The 21,182-nt window shown below is 34.2% G+C and overlaps 1 protein-coding gene across 11 annotated transcripts in view; it reads right to left on the reverse strand.

Moving 5' to 3' along the window:
* Positions 1-14,118: 14,118 nt before the first annotated feature.
* ECT2 (epithelial cell transforming 2) overlaps positions 14,119-21,182 on the reverse strand; it is a 104,999-nt gene continuing 97,935 nt past the window's right edge. For 6 of the 11 annotated variants that reach the window (XM_070509429.1, XM_070509430.1, XM_070509437.1 and 3 more), the window contains 4 exons: positions 20,025-20,132; positions 18,873-19,019; positions 17,079-17,345; positions 14,843-16,158 (listed from right to left, as the gene is read on the reverse strand). In XM_070509429.1, the coding sequence (XP_070365530.1) occupies positions 17,139-17,345; positions 18,873-19,019; positions 20,025-20,132 (462 nt within the window). In that variant the 3' untranslated portion in view covers positions 14,843-16,158; positions 17,079-17,138. Of the gene's footprint in view, positions 16,159-17,078; positions 17,346-18,872; positions 19,020-20,024; positions 20,133-21,182 lie in introns of all 11 variants that reach the window. The other 5 variants (XM_070509431.1, XM_070509432.1, XM_070509436.1 and 2 more) reach the window with 1 other exon arrangement.

Consider the following 21,182-nt stretch of genomic DNA (forward strand, 5'->3'; position numbering starts at 1 on the left):
CAGTAGAAAGGATCAATGAAACAAAGAGCTCATTCTTTGAGAAGATAAATAAAATCGACAAATCCTTAGCTAGACTTACAAAGAAAAAAAGAGAGAAAGCTCAGATAAATAAAATTAGAAATGAAAGAGGAGAAATAACAATGGATACCACGGAAATACAATGGATTATAAGAGAATTCTATGAAAACCTATATGCCAACAAAATGGAAAAAATAGAGGAAATGGATAAATTCTAAGACTCTTACAACCTCCCAAAGCTAAATCAAGAAGAAACAGATAATCTGAACAGATCAATCACAAGGAAAGAGATTGAAACAATAATCAAAAGCATACCAAAGAACAAAAGTCCAGGACCAGACAGCTTCCCTGGGGAATTCTACCAAACTTTCACAGAGGACTTAATACCTATCCTTCTCAAGCTATTCCAAAAAATTAGGGAAGATGGAACGCTTCCTAACACATCTACAAGGCCAACATCACTCTGATACCAAAGCCTGACAAGGACAACACAAAAAAAGGAAAACTACAGGCCAATATCGCTGATGAACATAGACGCAAAAATCCTCAACAAAATATTAGCAAACCAAATACAGCAATACATCAAAAAGATCACATGTCATGACCAAGTGGGATTTATACCAGGGACACAGGGATGATCCAACCTCCAAAAATCAATCAATGTGATACACCACATTAACAAAACGAGGAATAAAAACCACACGATCATCTCAATAGATGCAGAGAAAGCATTTGACAAGATCCAACATTTTATCATTTATGATAAAAATGCCTAACAAAATGGAGATAGAAGGAAATTACCTCAACATCTATATGACAAATCCACAGCCAACATCATACTCAATGGGGAAACACTGAACACCATTCCTCTGAGAACAGGAACAAGACAAGGATGCCCATTATCACCACTGTTATTCAACATGGTACTGGAGGTTTTGGCCAGAGCAATTAGGCAACAGAAACGAATAAAAGGAATCCAAATAGGGAGCAAAGAAGTGAAACTCTCACTGTTTGCAGACAACATGATCTTATATATATAGAAAACCCCAAAGAATCCATCAGAAAACTATTAGAAATAATTAACAACTACAGTAAAGTTGTGGGGTACAAAATCAACCTACAAAAATCAGTTGCATTTCTGTACTCTAACAACAAACTTACAGAAAGAGAACTCAAGGATACAATTCCATTCACAATTGCAGCAAAAAGAATAAAATGCCTAGGAATAAATTTAACCAAGTAGGTGAAGGAATTATACAATGAAAACTATAAGACATTGAAAGAAATAGATAATGACATAAAGAGATGGAAAGACATTCCACGCACATGGGTTGGAAGAATAAACATAGTTAAAATGTCCATACTACCAAAGCAATCAACAGATTCAATGCAATCCCAATTAGAATCCCAATGACATTCTTCATGGAAATAGAACAAAGAATGCTAAAATTCATATGGGGCAACCAAAGACCCCAAATTGCTAAAGCAATCCTGAGAAAAAAGAACAAAGCTGGAGGCATCACAATCCCTGACTTCAAAATGTACTATAAAGCCATAGTGATCAAAACAGCATGGTACTGGTACAAAAACAGGCACATAGACTGATGGAACAGATCTGAAAGCCCAGAAATAAAACAGGACGTCTACACACATCTAATCTTTGACAGAGGTGCCAAGAACATACAAGAGAAAAGACAGTCTCTTCAATAAGTGGTGTTGGGAAAACTGGACAGCCACATGCAAAAGAATAACAGTAGGCCATTATCTCAAACATACACAAAAATAAACTCAAAAAGGATCAAAGACATGAAGATAAGTCCTGAAACCATAAAACTCCTATAAGATAATATAGGTAGTACACTCTTTGACATTAAACTTAAAAGGATCTTTTCGAACACTATGTCTTCTCAGACAAGGGAAATAAAAGAAAAAGTAAGCAAGTGGGACTTCATCAGACTAAAGAGCTTCTACAAGGCAAAAGAAACTAGGATCAAAACAAAAAGACATCCCACCAATTGGGAGAAAATATATGCAAATCATATATCTGATAAGGGGTTAATCTCCATAATATATAAGGAACTCACACAACTGAATGATAAAAAAAAAATAGCCTGATCAAAAATTGGGCAGAGGATATGAATAGACATTTTTCCAAAGAAGGTATACAGATGGCCAATAAACACATGAAAAGATGTTAAACATCACTAATCATCACGGAAATGTAAATCAAAACTACACTAAGGGGTCCAGCTCAGCAGCACAGGGGTTAAGTTCACATATTCTGCTTTGGCAGCCTGGGGTTCACCAGTTTGGATCCTGGGTGCTGACCAATGCACTGCTTGTCTAGCCACGCTGTGGCAGGCGTCCCACATATAAAAAGTAGAGTAAGATGTGCACGGATGTTAGCTCAGGACCAGTCTTCCTCAGCAAAAAGAGGAGGATTGGTGGCAGATGTTAGCTCAGGGCTAATCTTCCTCAAAAAAAAAAAAACTTCACTAAGATACCACCTTATGCCTGTTAAAATGGCTATAATCACTAAGACTAAAAATAACAAATGTTGGAGAGGGTGTGGAGAAAAGGGAACCTTCATATACTGATGGTGGGAATACAAACTGGTGCAGCCACTATAGAAAACAGAATGGAGATTCCTCAAAAAACTAAAAATAGAACTACCATATGACCAGCTATCCCACTACTGGGTATCTACCCAAACAACTTGAAATGAACAATCCAAAGTAATATATGTACCCCTATGTTCACTGCAGCACTATTCACAATAACCAAGACATGGAAACAACCCAAGTGCCCATGGACTGATGATTGGATAAAGAAGATGTGATATATACATATACAATGTAATACTACTCAGTCATAAATAAAGACAAAATCATCCCATTTGCAACAACATGGATGAATCTTGAGGGTATGATGTTAAGTGAAATAAGCCAGACAGAGAAAGACAAACACCGAATGATTTCACTGATATGTGGGAGATACACTAATACACAGAAAAAGAGAACTGATTAGTGGTTACCAGAGGGGAAGAGGGGTGGGAGGTGGGCATAAGGGGTGAAGGGGCACATATGTATGGTGACTGACAAATAATAATGCACAGCTGAAATTTCACAATGTAATAAACTATTTTGACCTCAATTTAAAAAAAAAAAAGACAAATAAATGGAAAGACATTCCATGCTCATGGATTGGAAGAACTAATATTATTAAAATGTCCATACTACCCAAAGCAATTTACAGATTCAGTGAAACCCCTATCAAAATTCCAACGCCATTTTTCACCAAAATAGGACAAACAACCCTAAAATTTGTATGGAACCACAAAAGACCCTAAACAGCCAAAGCAATCTTGATGAAGAAGAGCAAAGCTGGAGGCATCATGTTCCTAGATTTCAAACTATATTACAAAGCTATAGTAATCAAAACAGTGGCATAAAAATGGACACATGAATCAGCAGAGCAGAATAGAGAGCCCGGAAATAAGCCCATGCATATATGGTCAAATAATCTATGGCTAAAGAGCCAAGAATATATACAATGAGGAAAAGACAGTCTCCTCAATAAATGGTGCTGGGAAAATTGGACAGCCACATCCAAAAGAGTGAAACCAGACCACTATCTCACACCATACCCAAAAAAGTAACTCAAAATGGATTAAAGACTTGAAGGTAAGATTGGCCATAAAGCTCCTAGAAGAAAACATAGACAGTAAGCTCCTTGACATCAGTCTTGGTGATGATTTTTTGGATTTGACACCAAAAGCAAAGGCAATAAAAGCAAAAATAAACAAGTTGGACTACATCAAACTAAAAAGCTTTTGAACAGCAAAGGAAACCATCAACAAAATGAAAAGGCAATCTACAAAATGGCAGAAAATATTTGCAAATCATATATCTGATAAACAGTTAAGATCCAAAATATATAAAGAACTCATACAACTCAATAGCAAATCACAAACAATCTGATTTAAAAATGGGCAGATGATTGGACCAGCCCCTTGGCTAAGTGGTTGAAGTTCCGTGCACTCTGGTTCGGTGGCCTGGGTTCACAGGTTTGGATCCCAGGTATGGACCTACTCCATTCATCAGCCATGCTATGGAGTCATCCCACATACAAAATACAGGAAGATTAGTAGAGAGGTTAGCTCAGGGCAATCTTCCTCACCAAAAGAAAAAAAGCATGGAGGATCTGAATAGACATTTTTCCAAAGAAGACACACAGATGGCCAACAGGTACATGAAAAGGTGCTCATCATCAACTAATCATCAGGGAAATGCAAACTAAAACCACAATAAGATATCACCTCACACCTGGTAGAATGGCTATTATCAAAAAAGCAAGAAATAAGTGTTGGCAAGGATATGAAGAAAAGGCAACACTTGCACACTGTTGGTAGGAATGTAAACTGGTGCAGCCACTATGAAAAACAGAATGGAAGTTCCTCAAGAAATTAAAAATACAACTACCATATGATCCAGCCATTCCACTTCTGGGTTTTGATCCAAAGGAAAAAAAAACACTAATTCAAGAAGATATATGCACCCCCATGTTCACTGCAGCATGTTTTATAACACCCAAGACATGGAAGCAACCTAAGTGTACAATGGTGGATGAAAGGATAAAGAAAATGTGGTATGTGTGTGTGTGTGTATATATATATATATATATATATATATATATATATATATATATGAAGTATCATTCAGCCATAAGAAAGAAGAAAATCTTGCTATTTGTGAACAACATGGGATAGAACTTGAGGGCATTATGCTAAGTGAAATAAGTCAGATGGAGAAAGACAAATATTGCATGAGCTCACTTATACGTGGAATCTAAAAAACAAATAACAAGCTCACCGATCTAGAGAACAGGTGGTTGCCAGAGGCAAGGCGTGTAGGGGTGGTGGGTGTGGGCGAAATGGGTGAAGCGGGTCAAAATGCACAAAATTCCAGTGGTAATATAAATCAGTCCTGAGGATGCAATGTACAGCATGGTGACTATAGTTAACAATACCATATTGTATATTCGAAAGTTGCTGAGAGAGTAGATCTTAAAAGTTCTCACCACAAGAAAAAAAATGTGTAACATGGTATGGTGATGGATATTAACTAGATTTATTGTGATGATCATTTCGCAAAGTATACAAATATCGAATCATTAAGTTATGCACCTAAAACTAACGTTATATGTCAACTATATATCAATTTTTAAAAATGTATAAATAAGTAAAAAGAAAAAATAAGATTCTGAGTGGAAATAGTGAATTTTGATATTAATTTGGGAAGAATTATTTTAAATATTAGGTATTCCCATCTAGGAAAAATAAGTCTCTGTGGCCATTCGAGACTGATTCATGCCCTTAACGGTTTGTATATACATAGGGCCTGTACCTTTCTGACTATATTTATTCCATTGTTGCTTCAGATGCTAACTGGATATTGTCAACTTGGAGAAAAGCTTTTGATTTGTGTCTGTCTTTCATGTAACCAGTCAAATATTAATCCTACGAGATCCGACAAGGGAAGACTTCTGAGTATACAGCCACATTATCTGCAAATAAACATGTTGCCTGTTCATTTTTTATAGCAATTATTTAATTATCTTGTATTATTGACTTCGCTAAGACTTTAAAAATAAAATAAATAGTTGTGGTGATGGAGGGTAAATCTACTTTTTCCTAATTTAATGCAATAGTGTTAGTATTTCACTATGTACCATGATATTTGCTGTCAGTTGTTACAAATCATGTTTAAGTGACTTCCTTCTATTAGTTTTACTTTGAAAATTTTTTCACTTAAAAAAATTTTTATTTTAAAGTATATCATACAACTTAAAATTTAAAATATTATAAGAACAAAATAAATACTGATGTGTACACCATCCTAAGAAATTAAAAATTACCAGTATATTAGATGCTCCCACATCTAATTGTGTTCCTCCCTGACCACACCTCTCCCAACAACCACCACTCCAAGAGGTAGCTATGACCCAGAATTTTGAGTTAATTATGCCCTTGCTCTTCTTTAAAGTGTTACTAGCTATCTATCCCTAAATAACTCCGCTTTTCTTGTTTTAGAGCTTTATACAGATAGAATAATGCTATATCTATTTTCCTGCCTTGCTTTTTCACTCAGTATGCTCCTGAAATTAATTTATTAGTGCATGTAGATACAACGCATTCATTTTCATTGCTGTATGTCGTTAAATTATATGAATATGCTGTAATTCACTTATCCATTCAACTGCTGATAGACATATGGGTTGTTTCCTTGGGAATATTATAAGCAATGCTGCCGTAGGCATTCTTGCACCTGTACACCAGCAGACACACGTGTGTGCAAGGGTTTCCCTTAGGTAAGAGTGAATATAGTTTCGGTCATGTACAACTTTACTACATAATGACAAACTGAATTCTCTTCAACAAACCAATTTATCTATACACCAATATATCAACTAATCTTTCCTTGCACCAAATGGCATATTGTTTATGTTGCGATATCTGGTAAAGCAAATGCTCTTGCCTTGTTCTTGCTCATGAGTATCTTAACTATTACTGGATACTTGCTCTATCAAGTTCATTTTAGGATCAGTCAGTTTAATAAACTAAAAATTCTTATTGAGGATCAACAATCAATTTGGGGAATTTCCAATCTAAGAATATCTCTATATTTTTAGATTTTCTTTAATGCTTTCTAATAAAGTTTTAATTTTCTCCATAAAAGTCTTGCAGATCTTGTTGTAATTAATTTTAGCATTTTATATTTTTTGTTGCTATTACAACTTTTTTTTTACTATAGCTTTTGATTTTTGCTGGTGTACAGTTATAAAATTTTTAGTTATTGTTTCCAGAACCTTATTAAACTCTCATCAATTCTACTAATTTTTCTGTATATTCTTTGGGGAGAGGGAGATGGGGCTATGCAGACAATAATGTCCCTGCGAATAAGAGGGGTTTTTTCCCTCTTAAATTCTTATACTTTTCGGGTGGGAGTGGATCATGGTACTGGCTAGGAACTTCAATATAATGCTTTAAAGGACATCCTTGTATTGTGATCTTGAAGGAAATACTTTTAAATGTTCTTTATTAAGATGTTGCTGTAGTTTTTTCTTTGGCTAAAGTCTTTTATTGTCTTAAAAAATGTTTTCTATGTATTATTAAATTTTGCAGATGATCCCATGATTTTCCCCTTCATCTGTTAATGTAGTGAATTACATTGATTTTGTGTTATTAAAGCAACCTTGCATTCCAGAGATAAACTCAATTAGTAATGATACATAATCATTTTTATACAATACAGATCCATTTTGCTAATATTTAGAATATTAGCAGTTTTAGAATCTTTCCATTGATAGTCTTGAATGAGATTAAGCTACAGTTTTCCTTTCCTGTTCTGTCTTTGTTTTGATATCAAGGTTATGTTAAACTCCTTAAAAGATGGAAAATGTTCTGTCTTCAAACTGTTTCTTGAATTTGGGGTCTAACTATCCTAAAAACATCTAGGCCAAGTGTTTGTTTTCTTGGCCAGAAAGAATTTTAACTTTGGAGTCTACTTTTTAATAATTATAGAATAAACCACTTTTTTTCTTATTGACAGTTTTGTTAATTTGTATTTTCTTTAAAAATTATCAATTTCAACTAGTTTTCAAGTTGGTTGGCAGAAAGTTGTTTGTAACCTCATGTAGCATGTGTCCAGATGTAGCATATCATACCTAACATTATTTATTTGCTCTCTCTCTCAACCTTACCAGGTGTTTGTCACTATTATTGGTCCTCTCATAGAAGTAACTAGCAAATAAAACAATAAATTACCATGAAGTGAACAACCGTATAAATAACACACAGGTTAAGAAACACAATGCTGCCGGCAGCACAGAAGTTCCCATGTGTCCCTTCCTCATTTTCCCCCTATGTTGGCTCTCAGGGTAATTATTTTCTTGCTTTTCTTTAAACCTTTACCAGATAACTCTGCACCCTACACAATAAACTATCACTTTACCAGTTTTTAAACTTTATGTAAATGGAATCAGATAGCAGTTATTCTTCTATATCTGTTCTCTTTCATTCAATACTTTCAAGATTTATCCAGGTCATTGCATGTTCATTCAACGCATGACTATACCACAGTATATTAATCCACTCTAACATTGACATAAATTTCTGATTTTCCAGTTTTAGACTATGTACAATGCAGCTATGAACACTGTTGCACATGGATCCTAGTATTCATATGCCTACTGATGAAAACAATAAGAATAATAAGTTCTCATGTATCGAGGTATTCGTAGTCATTCTGGTTTAAATCTGATTCGTCCTGAAACTTGTTTTTCCCAGAGCAGCCTGACTGTGGCCCACCAAATATGCATTGTGCATCTGCTTCATTGTCCCAAAGCAAAAAATGCAGTCTTTAAAGATGAGGATGTAATGACTCCCTTTCTCTGATGCTGATACCAGGACTTCTTTGAAGATAAGCTTTTCTTCCCAGTGTACCCAGGGCAAGTTGACCTTCTGTGTATGTGCTAAACTGCAGCAAAATACCTCCTGTTACTCTGGGGGGAAAAATGCAGTCCTGTCATGCTTGATGTATGTTCTTTGCTCTGAAACAGTATATAACCATGCTGTAAACCACACGCCCCCAGAGAACTTTCTTCCCTGCAGAAGAGAGCGCTTCTGGGCTAGTCCTCACATTAGGCTCAATAAAAACCACTCTTTCTTATCTATAGATTGGTTATTATTTGCATCGACTCCTACACTTCTCTGGAATATCTGGGACTGGAATTGTTGGGTTTTAAGGTAGACATACCTTAAACTTTATTGGTTAATGCCCAAGTATTTTGTAAAATGGTTATTTAATTTACACTCTTACTAGCAGTGGACCACTTCTGTGCCTCCCGTTTGTGCTAATATGGCACATGTGCAATGGTATCCTATTTGTACTTTCTGCAATATGAATGAAGAATATTTCATAATAAGCTTATTAACCATTGGAATTTTGTCACTTGTGAAATGCCTATTTTTTATAGGGATGTCTGATTCTTCTGTTCCTTATATATTCCGTGAGTCCTTTGTCAGATATATATATTGTGAACATCTACTCTGTGACTTTCTTAATGATGTTTCAAGACCAGAAGTTCTTAATTTTAATGTAGATTTATCAATCTTTTCCATTATACTTATCTTAAACATGGTAAAAGGTTTAAGCAATCTTTTCCAACCCAACAGATTAAGATACTCTCCTATATTATCTAGTAAAATCTTTATAGTTTTACCTTTCATATTTACATCTATAATCCCCTTGGAATTCACTTTTGTATAGAGTGTGAAGAAAAGATTAGATTTCTTTCTCTTTTTTATAACAATATTCATTTTTCTCAGTACTGCTTATTGAATTGACTGTCTTTTCCCCTACTGTTTTAAAGTGCCACTTTTATCTGTCTGTAGGTACACCAAGACTTTTAACACCTCGGGCTTGCTTACTACAGCTTTATAATAAACCTTATTTCTGATAGAGCAAGACCTCTTGCTTCTTGAACGGATTGGTTATTCTTAATCCCTTTGTAATTTCCATATACATTTTGGAATCAATTTGTCATGTTACACACAAAAAAAAAACCTGTTAGTATTTTGATTGGCTCTGTTTTAATCTATAGTTCAATTTGGGGAAAACTGCTATTTTTCAATATTGAAGCATCCAATCCATGTTATGGTATAGTATCTCCATTAAGGTCTTTAATTACTGTAAATAAAGTTCCACAGGCTTCTCTGTGAGATCTTGGACATCTTTTATTAGATTTATTCTTAAGCGCTTCAATGGTTTTTATGCTATTTTAACAAGTATCTTTTAAGAAAAAGTATTTTCAACGTATTTGTGGCTGCCGTCAAGAAATACAATTGATATTTGTATATTGATTTTGTATCAGATTTTAATCTAATAATTTATCCATAGGTTTTTTAGGATTTTCTATCTACACAGTCATACCATCTGAGAATAATGACAGCATTATTTTTCCCTTCCTAATCCTTATAACCATTTCTTTTTCTTGCAACACTGCACCGGCAGGGGCTAACAGTAAAATGTTGATTAAAGGTAATAAGGTGAGCAGTCTTTTCTCCTTTCTGATCTCAAAGGAGCTGTTGCCAATGTTTCACCATTAAGTATGATGATTGTTACAGTATTTTTGTAGATAGCCTTTATCAGATTAAGGATATTCCATTCTACTCCTAATTTGCAGAGGTTGATTTGATCATAACAGACATCAAATTTATCTAACGTTTTCTCTGCAACTATAGAGATATTATTTTTCTCCTTTAGTCTATTAAGTTGGGAAAATATACTGATGAATTATCTAAATTTAGAACACTCTTGCATTCTTGGTCTAAACCCAACTTGGTCATGAATTCTTTTTAATAAATTACAAGATTTGATTTAACATTTTATTTTGAAATTTTGCATGCATTCTCACAAATAAGATCAATCTTTCTTGAGATGTCCCAAGGTATGCAGGACTCATAAAATGAGTTGGGGTCGAGGGGCAGCCAGGTGGCATGGTGGTTAAGTCGGCACACTTCACTTTGGCAGTCTGGGGTTTGTGGGTTCAGATCCCAGGTGTGGACCTGCACACTGCTCATCAAGCCATGCTGTGCAGCATCCTGCATACAAAATAGAGGAAAACTGGCACAGATGTTAGCTCAGCCAACAATCTTCCTCCAGCAAAAAGAGGAGGATTGGCAACAGATGTTAGCTCAGGGTCAATCTTCCTCACCCACACACACAAAAAGATGAGCTGGGAAGTGTTCCCTTTCTCTATTCTCTTTAAGAATTTGTGTAAGACTGGTATTAATTCTTCATTAAATATTGGAGAGCATTACACAATGAAGCCATCTGGCCTGGTGATTTCTTTCCAGGAATGATTTTAAATGTGGATTCCATTTCTTTAGTGTTTATAAGAACATTTACAGGGCCGGCTCTGTAGCTGAGTGGTTAAGTTTGCATGCTCCACTACAGCGGCCCAGGGTTCGGATCCTGGGCACGGACATGGCACCGCTCGTCAGGCCATGTTGAGGCAGCGTCCCACATCCCACAACTAGCAGGACCTGCAACTAAGATATACAACTGTGTACAGGGGGGGTTTAGGGAGATAAAGCAGAAAAGAAAAAAAAAAAAAAAGATTGGCAACAGTTGTTAGCCCAGGCGCCAATCCTTAAAAAAAAAAGAACATTTACATTTTCCATTTCTTCCTAAATCAATATTGATGTGATATTTTCTAGAAATACGTCTATGAGAATTGTAGTATTCTGTTGCAGTAATGAATTCCAATCTGCTCACATCTTCCTGCGTCCACAGTCCTGGGTAATAGTACCTTCCCACGTTGACTTTAGGTTTAGGTATGCATATTTTGAGGAAAAAGTTCATACCTGTGTGATTACTAGGTCAAAGGATAAATGTATATAATTTTGGTAGATATTTACTAAATTCCCCTCCATGGGGGTTGTAATCATTTTATCTTCACACTGGAAATATTTGAGTATGTTTCCCCACTGCCTCACCAGCAGGAAACAGTATCAAACATCTGAAATTCTGATAATGATTAAAAATAGTATGTTAGTGTAGTTGTAATGGTATTTCTCTTGTAAGATTGATCATCCTACCCTTATTTTAAAGGTCACTTTTCATTGCTTTTTGTGAACTTATTTCATGACAACTTTTCTACTGCATTGTTCTTTGGAGATTAATTCTTAAGAATTCTTCATGTACTCTAAATGTAAATCCTTTGTTTTGTGTTATATTTTCTCCAAGTCTGTGGCTTTTGTTTTTTGTTTACATTGCCTTCTTTTGTATTAGGTTTCATAAAAAATCCACTAAAGCTTTTGGTTGGACTTAAATGTATAGATTACCTTGGAGAAAGTCCACATCTTTCATATTGGGTCTTTCTATTCATAAACACATTAGAACTCTCCACTTACTTTTCTCCTAGACTTTGTCACTATAATGTTCTCAGTAAGGATTTTGATGTGCATGCTTCATTTTAAGTTCCACGTCTTTCTACAAATTTAGAACACTCTCAATTGTTCTCTCTTCGAATATTGCTGTCTATGCCTCCCTGTGATTAAATTTCTTTCCGGATGTTTTACAGGGACACTGGATGTTCACATTCTACTTCTTCTCTCTCTTCAACACCGTTCAGCACTTTCCAAGTCTGTGAGGTCTTCTGGGAAATTTTCTAAAATTGATCTTTAGTTCACTAGTTTTCTCCTCAGCTGTGTCTCTTTTTATTTCATTTCTAGAAGTTCACCTTGGTTCAAGTCAAGCTTTTTCATTTTTTTAAAGTTAATGCTGGCATATTATTCAATATCAGTTTTTGTGGCAATTTTTGGTGATGGAAATTGGCCCTGGGCTAACATCTGTTGCCAATCTTCCTTTTTTTTTTTCCTCCCTAAAGCCCCAGAAAATAGTTGTATATCCTAGTTATAGGTCATTCTAGTTCCTCTATGTAGGATGCCACCACAGCATGGCTTGATGACTGGTGCTAGGTCCGTGCCCAGGATCTGAACCAGCAAACTCCAGGTTGCCAAAGGGGAGTGTGCAAACTCAACCACTCGGCCGCAGGGCCAGGCCCTGAGATTTTTCTTATAAATATATTAACGTGTCTTTGTGATTGATGCATTACTTCCAGTTCTTGGAGTACAGATTCCATTTGCTGTTATCAGTTTATTTTCCTCACACCTTTTCATTTCCCATCTTGCTTTTAACTGAGATCTTCTTTTCAGCCAGGCGTTTTCTTCTTTTCTTTTAAAGACTGTTTCATATGCTCCAAGCCATTTCTAACGGATGGGTCAGATTTTTTTAAAGTTTTAGGATCTATATAATAGGATATCAATTCAAGATCTATAATCTTCCATGGTCCCGAGGATCTATCTCCTATGCCTGCAACAGGACAAGGCAGGAATCCACTCTCTAGGCCTCCATCTTGGTCTTAAATTCATTCAGCTCATCATTGGTATCAGTCTGCACTTACCACTCTGGCTTTGATTTCTCTCAATTTCTCATACCTGGTGATTTTCATATTATTCTTTTATCTTCAGTTACACATTAAAATTATTTTTTGTTGTATTTCAATAAAGAAATGCTTGATGCTTCTGTTAGGACATCCACTCTGACTGTATTAATTTAGTCACGTTGCCAAAAGTCCTTAGAAGTTTATTAAGAACAGTGTCTGAGTTGTATTAACTTCTGAAATCTATTGATAAATCATATGCCTTTTCTACTATAAATTGTTGATATAAGTCATATTGATAAACTTCCTTATATTGAACCACCCTTGCATTCTTGGAAGAACATTATTTGACGCATTGAAAGCCCTAAGCAGTTCAAAGGCTCTTTAGCATTAAGGTTGGAGCTATCTAGGAAATTGATGCCCATTTTGGCTCCATAATGGTGCTGAGTTGACGAATATAACTTGAATCAAACTCTTTTAGTCTAAGAAGGCTGAAGTAATGGACAAGAATATATTCAGATTTCTATGTAATGCACTATATCCTGGAATCATGCTGTATGTCATGACTGATTCTTTCTTCCTTCAGACAAGAAAACTACATTCCATTTACCATGATCATGTCAACTCAGACCTACCATGTTTATTAGTCAGTCTAACGGTCATATATTTGGTTAGGCTGTATTTCCTTAATTACACTTGAGAGTTAAATGTTAATATTTTATTCAGAATGCATGCTTCTATATTCATAACTGAAATTAATTAGTACTTTTCTTTCTCACATTATTCTTTTAAAATGTTGGTATAAAGCTAATCTTAACTTCATGAAAGGAACTGAATAACCACCAATCTTTTTTAAGTCTGTAAAGTATGACTATTACTATAAATTAAGTAGTCTTTAAACACTGGAACTTGGCTTTAAAAATCATTTGGAATTCATGTCTTTTTAAACAGTACATATTTAACTTTCTACCTTGTGCTATTTATTGTGCCATCAGAATTCTCTCTCTTCTTGGGTCAACTTTGGCTATATTTTGCCTAGTTTCTCCAGATTTTCAAATTTGCTTTGGAGTTAAACATTTTCTTACGTCTCTTCCATATATGTAATTCTTTATTTTTTTATGGTTCTATATTCAATATGTCATGACTAAGTAGGGTATAACCTACAAATACAAGAGTGGGTTAACATTACAAAATGTATTAATGTAACCCATCAGATTAAAGAACAATAAACAAAACATCATTTTCTCAACAGAGAAGAAAAGGTTGATTATATTTAATATTCATACGCCTGAAAGTATATTAACAGATAAATACATGCAAGCTGTCTTCAACTGGTAATGGGGATATATCAAAAAATACTAGATACTAGAGCAGGTGTAGTTAATTATAAAAACTGGAAGCATTTCCTATATTTTGCCAGTACACAGCTAATACATTTCCAACTTCATGCCTTATCTCACGTCATTTCCTCTCCCTTGAAATCCTACACTTTTGGAGGGAATCACAGCTCCAGCTCCAATAAAATAAAAGTTCCATATTTTCTGCCATAAAAATGCATAATGCACAAAAGCACAACATTTTATGTAACCATCATAGGATTCACTACCTCCATTCTGCAAAGTGGACTACAGATTAAAAGCTCCTATCCTACACATAGCCCACTATACACGTAATGCTCAAAAATATTAATGCAGGAAGGTATAAGCACATAAATATGCAAGCAAATACACAACAGCACAGAAATGGATGCAGGCATTCACACGGGCCTATGAAAATTTGTCTAAAGGAACTATTTAAAACATGAAACATAAAATATACTTGGGTTTTAACTATTTATTTACAAAGTTCTTGCTAACACAACTGCTTTTAAAATATAGCAATAAAGGGTCATTTACTATTTAAAGTGGCACATGTGGCACAGAAAACAATCTAGTCAGTTAAACTATTAAGGCAAATAATTGGAAATTGTTAAATGACCATTAAAAGTTGGCAGTACTCCCTAAACAGGTAGGAAATAAAAATGCATTTATTCATAGGAACTTGATTCTTTCGCATTACCGACTATTTAAAAAAAATTGTGAAAAACATCAGTGCTTGAAAAATATTTTACAACAGCAAAAAAATGCATTCCAATTTTACATTTAATTATGAAACCACAATAAAAACTTGCCCATACACGTATCTATGTATTTTACAGCAGGTTAGTAAAACTGATGCCAACTTTAGAGTTATTTCATAAAGAATATAAAGAATCTTTACCACAATTTCCCCCATGGTCTTATCCTTCAAAATAAAATTTCATACACTACTTAACTAAATTAAGATTTGCTACTGGTTAAAATCACCATAAATATATTGTCTTTGAAACAGCTACAAGTATACACCAATATCATGTTTGTGCAAAAATATACATTATTTTTTAATCTTTCTGTCCTTATTTCAATTTTCAAAAGTATGTTGGAACAATATCCTTTAAATGTTATTCTTCTTAAGGGCTAATCTTTTTAAATCTGTACACTAGATCGTGAAAACACTTGAGAATAAAATAAACTGCAAATGGAGCAGCTAAGTAACTACTTCAAACAGCACATGTGAAATAAGACTCCACTATTTAATCAGTACATACTATGCTATCACTTAATTTCTGCACAAACTGAGATACACAAATATGTATTCCCAAAAATTCATTCATGGACATTATACAAAGAGATTCACAGAGGTATTTGGCATCCACCAATAAAATTTATTTACTCTATCAGGTTGCAAAGTTACTGACATCATGAATAACTTAAATTATTGGTCCAATGAAGGATTCAAGAAGACAGAAAAATTACATCAAAATCAGTACAATTTTTTACATGGATTAACTGCAAAACTGTAACAGGTTAACTTCTTTCAAAAAGACAATCAAATCGCATAGCTTAGTGTTATCTACCTTCTTTCCAGCTTTCACCAAGTGCTAATGATAAGTACCATTTAAGTCAGTTTCTTATTTGGTATAAGGTGTTTATAAGCTTCTATAAATTAAGATTTTTTTAAGCTTCATATCAAATGAGTTGTAGATCTACTTAAAGTATGACTTCTCCTTTCAAAAAAGGAAGGAAGGCTGACAAGGGAGGGAGATGGGATACCCTGTAAAGACAAGACACAGATTTTAGATTATCTTTCAGAAAATTCTAACATACTTTTTAGCATCATGCATATCATTTGTACATTTTACAAATTACCGTAACAATTAATTAAAAGACATCTGAAAGTTCTAAACTCTTTAAATATGTTTGTGTGCATAATTTTGCTCCAAATAAAAAATGAGCAAAATTGCAGCGCTTCTGATAAGAGAGATTATTAAGCTACTCAGCTGTCTAAACTTATTGTTTCAGGGGTCAAAGTGAATAACATCAGAATTTTCAACAATAACAAAGAAACATGCACAAGAATACCAAAAACCCAAGAGTGGGTGTAAATCAAAATGAATTATAAAGAAAACTACTGTTTTAAAATCCATGAATGGCTAACCGTAGCTAAACTTAGAGCTAACAAGGTAGCCGGCTGTTAAGTTCTCATCACAAGGAAGTAAAATGAAGTGTTGAAAGAGCTGAGTTGGTAAAGTATTACCGTTCAAGCGATAACAAAGCAATGATTTAAGTAGATAATATAAAAGTTTACATCTTCCTCAGGTGAATCTTTTATGATTTGCCATACTAAAGGCACAAATTTATATATATGCCATAAATCTAAGATTAAGAATCAGATTTAGAATATAAATCCACTTTACATGACACTTACTACTATTCTTTAAAATGATCGTTTTCATAAATAAGAAAATTTGTAATGAGATTGATTTTTTATGGACTTAAGAGTAAATTACCTTGCAAAAATATTTTCATGTGCCAATACGCAAAGAAACTCTATAAAGCCTAAGTTGTTGTGAATTCGAAGGAGTTATACAGTTGTGAATTCAAAAGTCCCCATCCACCTAATAAGTGATTCAGTTTAGAAAGAATACTTTCTTTTTTAACAAATACAAATTTCAAATAGCTAATTAAGCTCACATTAAACTTCGAGGCTTTGTTTCCATTACTGTTGGCATATCTCCTAATTCTTCACAAATGTCAAAGATGACTTGGATAGAACTTTTTTTGAAATTTGAAAAAGTCAGTATTTCCTTCTAGCATCTCTGAAAAACTAGCTCGTGAGGCAGAATGACGGACAGATGGAACCCAGGAGTTCTGAGCGCGCCCACCAGTAGAGTTTGAGCGCTGAACATAAACAAGCTTAGTAAATCCAGTTACATTGCTTGTGGAAACAGAATGGGTAATCTGTCAGAACAGAAACAAGCAATTGAGAGGACACAAATGTCTGAAAGATATTTTAGATACTTATTTATATTTTATTTACATAAAAATGGCAAAACCATAAATAATATAAATTGCCTAAAATTTTTCTCTACAATGCAGTTACTTTCATATGAAAAGCTTATAAGTTTATAATAGTTATTATAGATGCAGGAAATAAAGAGACAGTACTTTGGCCTTCAGAGCTTATAATATGATTTTAATAAATGCAAGCTCACTGTATTTGATCACTTTTAACACATTTTTCATTGATCAAATTTCTTTGCATATATTTATATTATCAACTAAGTACAACTCCTCTCTCACCGAAAGGTTAACCTTAATCAAAAATCTGTATAAACATACTTATAGATTTAGCTGTACCTCTTTAATATATTAAGTAAAGGCTTAACTTTTTAAAAAAATAAGTTAGTGAGCATTATGTGCCTTGCTGTATAAATTTTATAGAATAAAAGGTAACCACTTATAAAACACTAGAGCACTGCGTGCCAGGGACTGTTCAAAGTGCTTTGCACATATTAATTTATTTAATCCTTACAGCTACCACTTTAGGTTCATTTAAAGACAGTGAAATTGAAACAGATCTTTAATAACTTGCCAAAAGTCACACAGCTAGTATGACAGCAGAGCTGGGATCTGAACATGAGTTCCAGTGTTCATTCTCTTAACCACTCGAACTGCCTCTCAATATAATTGCATCATATGTGTGTGTGTGTGTGTGTGTGCTGTACGTATTTAGTCCTTATAATAACACAATAGGGTAATACAATACAACAGGATTATATACTATTAATCGCTTTTCTGTCATCTACAAAAATGGGGATGAGAGAATAAGAAACTTGCTGAAGGACACACAACTGAGAAGTGACAGTCACTTGCTTTTCTTAATGTTAGTAGGTTTGATTAATAATAATTTTACAAAGAACATACAGATCACTCATTACTTAGTGACAGCAGTAAAGGTTAGAAATGTCCTTAATATTAATTAAACGTCTAATAATTCTGACACCATTGGGAATTTGGATTGTTCAGGAAACATTTAAAATATATACATGAATTGAGAACTCTTATCATCCTTTGAAGTTCACAGCTTCAGAGATTATATTCTACTCATCACAGAAATAGTAAAAGGAATAAAGCTTAGTTTCTGCTACATTATTGGAGCCAATCTGTATGAACAGAACCATTGCTATTTATGTTAGTAAAGTGACAGCCCACATTGAAATGTATCTCTCTTCTTAGAGATTTTAGAACATATCTCAATCCCAATAAAATTTCATATCAAATAAACTACACATTAAGTATGTCTCTAGTTCATTAAGTGAGGTTTTCTCAGTTACTTTTACCCAATTAAGAGGTTAGAAGTTTAAAGATATCTATTTTAAAAATGATGGAGATATTAACAGTTCCATCTTTAAAAAGTTAACAAATTGCATACCAACTCTATAAATATGAATAAGTCATTTAGCCCATTAAATCAAAGTCACTTACAGCTAATGATGATGTGCTAGACAGACGACTCATTACATGCTTCTCATTGCTGGAAGGACTTCTTCCCTCCACTGAGCTTTGAGATGCCATGAGAGCCCTTCGTAGAGCTCTTTTTGGAGTTTTGGAGAAAGAGAATGCTCTTGTAACCTAGAGTTAAAAAGAACTATAATTAATTAAGCCTAGACAAATTTAACATAACTGATAAGAATGACCATGCATAAACAATGCCAAATGACACATGAAAAGCTTTTCTACAAACGGTATATGGCAAAATCAGAACCTCTTTGGACAAGGCAGTGAGAAAATATAGTACGCTGTAGACCATTCCATGTCGCATTCATAGAGCATCACAGTCCAAGGGGAGAAAGAAACTGTGAGGAAAAACCTGGCCTGGGAGAGAGGAAACTTGGGTTTTTGTCTGATTCCACTAAATTTAGTTGTGAGATATTTAATACAAATCCACTTGAACCTCAATTTCTTTACTGAAACAGTGAAGGAGTTCATTTGAATCATCATTAACATGTCTATCTACTACACATCACACATGTTAAATGCTGAGAGATACAAAGGTGATTAAATAAAGTACAGCTCCTCCCCTCCAACTCAAAGAAAACTAAAGACTTTATAAATCTAGCAGTAGGCTACAGCTGCAAATTTCGCCTGGTATATTAAAATTTCAGTTCTTTTAGAAAGTCCCATTTACCAAGATTCTTACATAGTCCTCAACATCTCTGACAAAATAAGTAGGAAAGTTATCTTCATTGTTAGAACACTGAAACACACTTATGATCAGGAATAGATCCCAGGTCTCCTGACTCTGTCATGTGCTCTTGGCTGAAAAACATCTGCAGCAATATTTAAGATGAATGCACATACATCTCTATCTAACACACCATCAGTACACTTCCACCCAGGTATACAGTTCGTAGAAGCATCACTGCAATCAGAATGAGAGGGATAACAAGTTGTTATAATTACTGAGGCAAAGAATTCACGGAACTAAAACTATAATCTCTGGACTATTCCCTAGAACCAAAAACAGCTTTGTTTTATAGACTATCTTTACAATGGTGTTTATGGCAATATTATTTTAATATACTCTGAAAAATACATTTTGGAGATATGTTAAATAATAATTTCACTAAGACTCACCTTTTTTGAAGTCTTTTTTATCGCTCTAGAGGCTCTACTCAATGTACTGTCCATATCTTTTGTATTTACTTCAAAGGATTCTGGATCAGCAGTGTACATAAGATTTTCCTGTTGAAAAACAAGTTTCTAATCATTTTAAATATATAAAAAATAAAAACACACAACTGTTTATAAACCTTCAAGCACTTATATACATATGGAAGTATACATAAATGAAGCTATATGGAAGTATACATAAATGAAGCTACTCAAGATTTTTGATGTGCTTAACATAATTTCTACTCTGAAATGTACTAATTTAAGGAGAGTGGAAAATAAGTATCAAGTAAATGAAAATTCACTGCAAGGACCATGGACACCAAAGCAATTGGATAAAGAACTCAATATAAAATCTTACTAACAAGCCTAAAACTAACAAGTTAGAAATCGAGCAGACATAATGCTTAATTATAAAGTCTGCTAGAAAACCAGTATCACAAACTTTCCTTGAGATAATCTCAAATCAAAACAGAGTTTCTCCTACTTTCCCCTTACTTCCTCAATTAACATCTAGACAGATTCTAAATCAGAGGTTCTGAACCTGTGATCAACGGCTCCTAGAAATGGCAATGGATAGAAATCAGGAGGTATGCAACCCCCATGAAATTATGTGCAAACTTCTGTGTGTACATAGTACAAAGGACATTTTTTCTGAGGAGGGGGTTCATAGCTAATACATTCTGGAAGGAGTCAAAGATTTAGGCCAAGAACCACTAACCAAAATTAATTTTAAACGAGACAACTAATCTCAAGTACTTCAAAATATTACTTGCTCCAATTATGTCTGGGCTTTCAGAAGAAAGCAAGTTAGACAAAATGTTTTTGCATACTTCAGCAGCCAATGTTCACTTTAAATTTATAAATCTAGGCCATGAATCGGCGAGTTGTCTCACTACTCTAGCACTATAAGACCATCCTCTAGCAAGATCATTCTGTAGCTAAGGAGAATTTTACACAATCTTGCAAATGTTGGTTTTTCTGAACATGTTCACTCTGCAAAATGTAGAAAATACCTGGTATATATAACCCATAGTAATTATAAGGCTCAAACAAGATAATGCACAGTATTTAAAATGAAATATTAAGCCCTTTACAAACACAAGATGTTAAATGAACAGC

This window comes from Equus asinus, chromosome 5 (genome assembly GCF_041296235.1).
Source record: "Equus asinus isolate D_3611 breed Donkey chromosome 5, EquAss-T2T_v2, whole genome shotgun sequence".
Classification (NCBI taxonomy): Eukaryota; Metazoa; Chordata; class Mammalia; order Perissodactyla; family Equidae; genus Equus; species Equus asinus.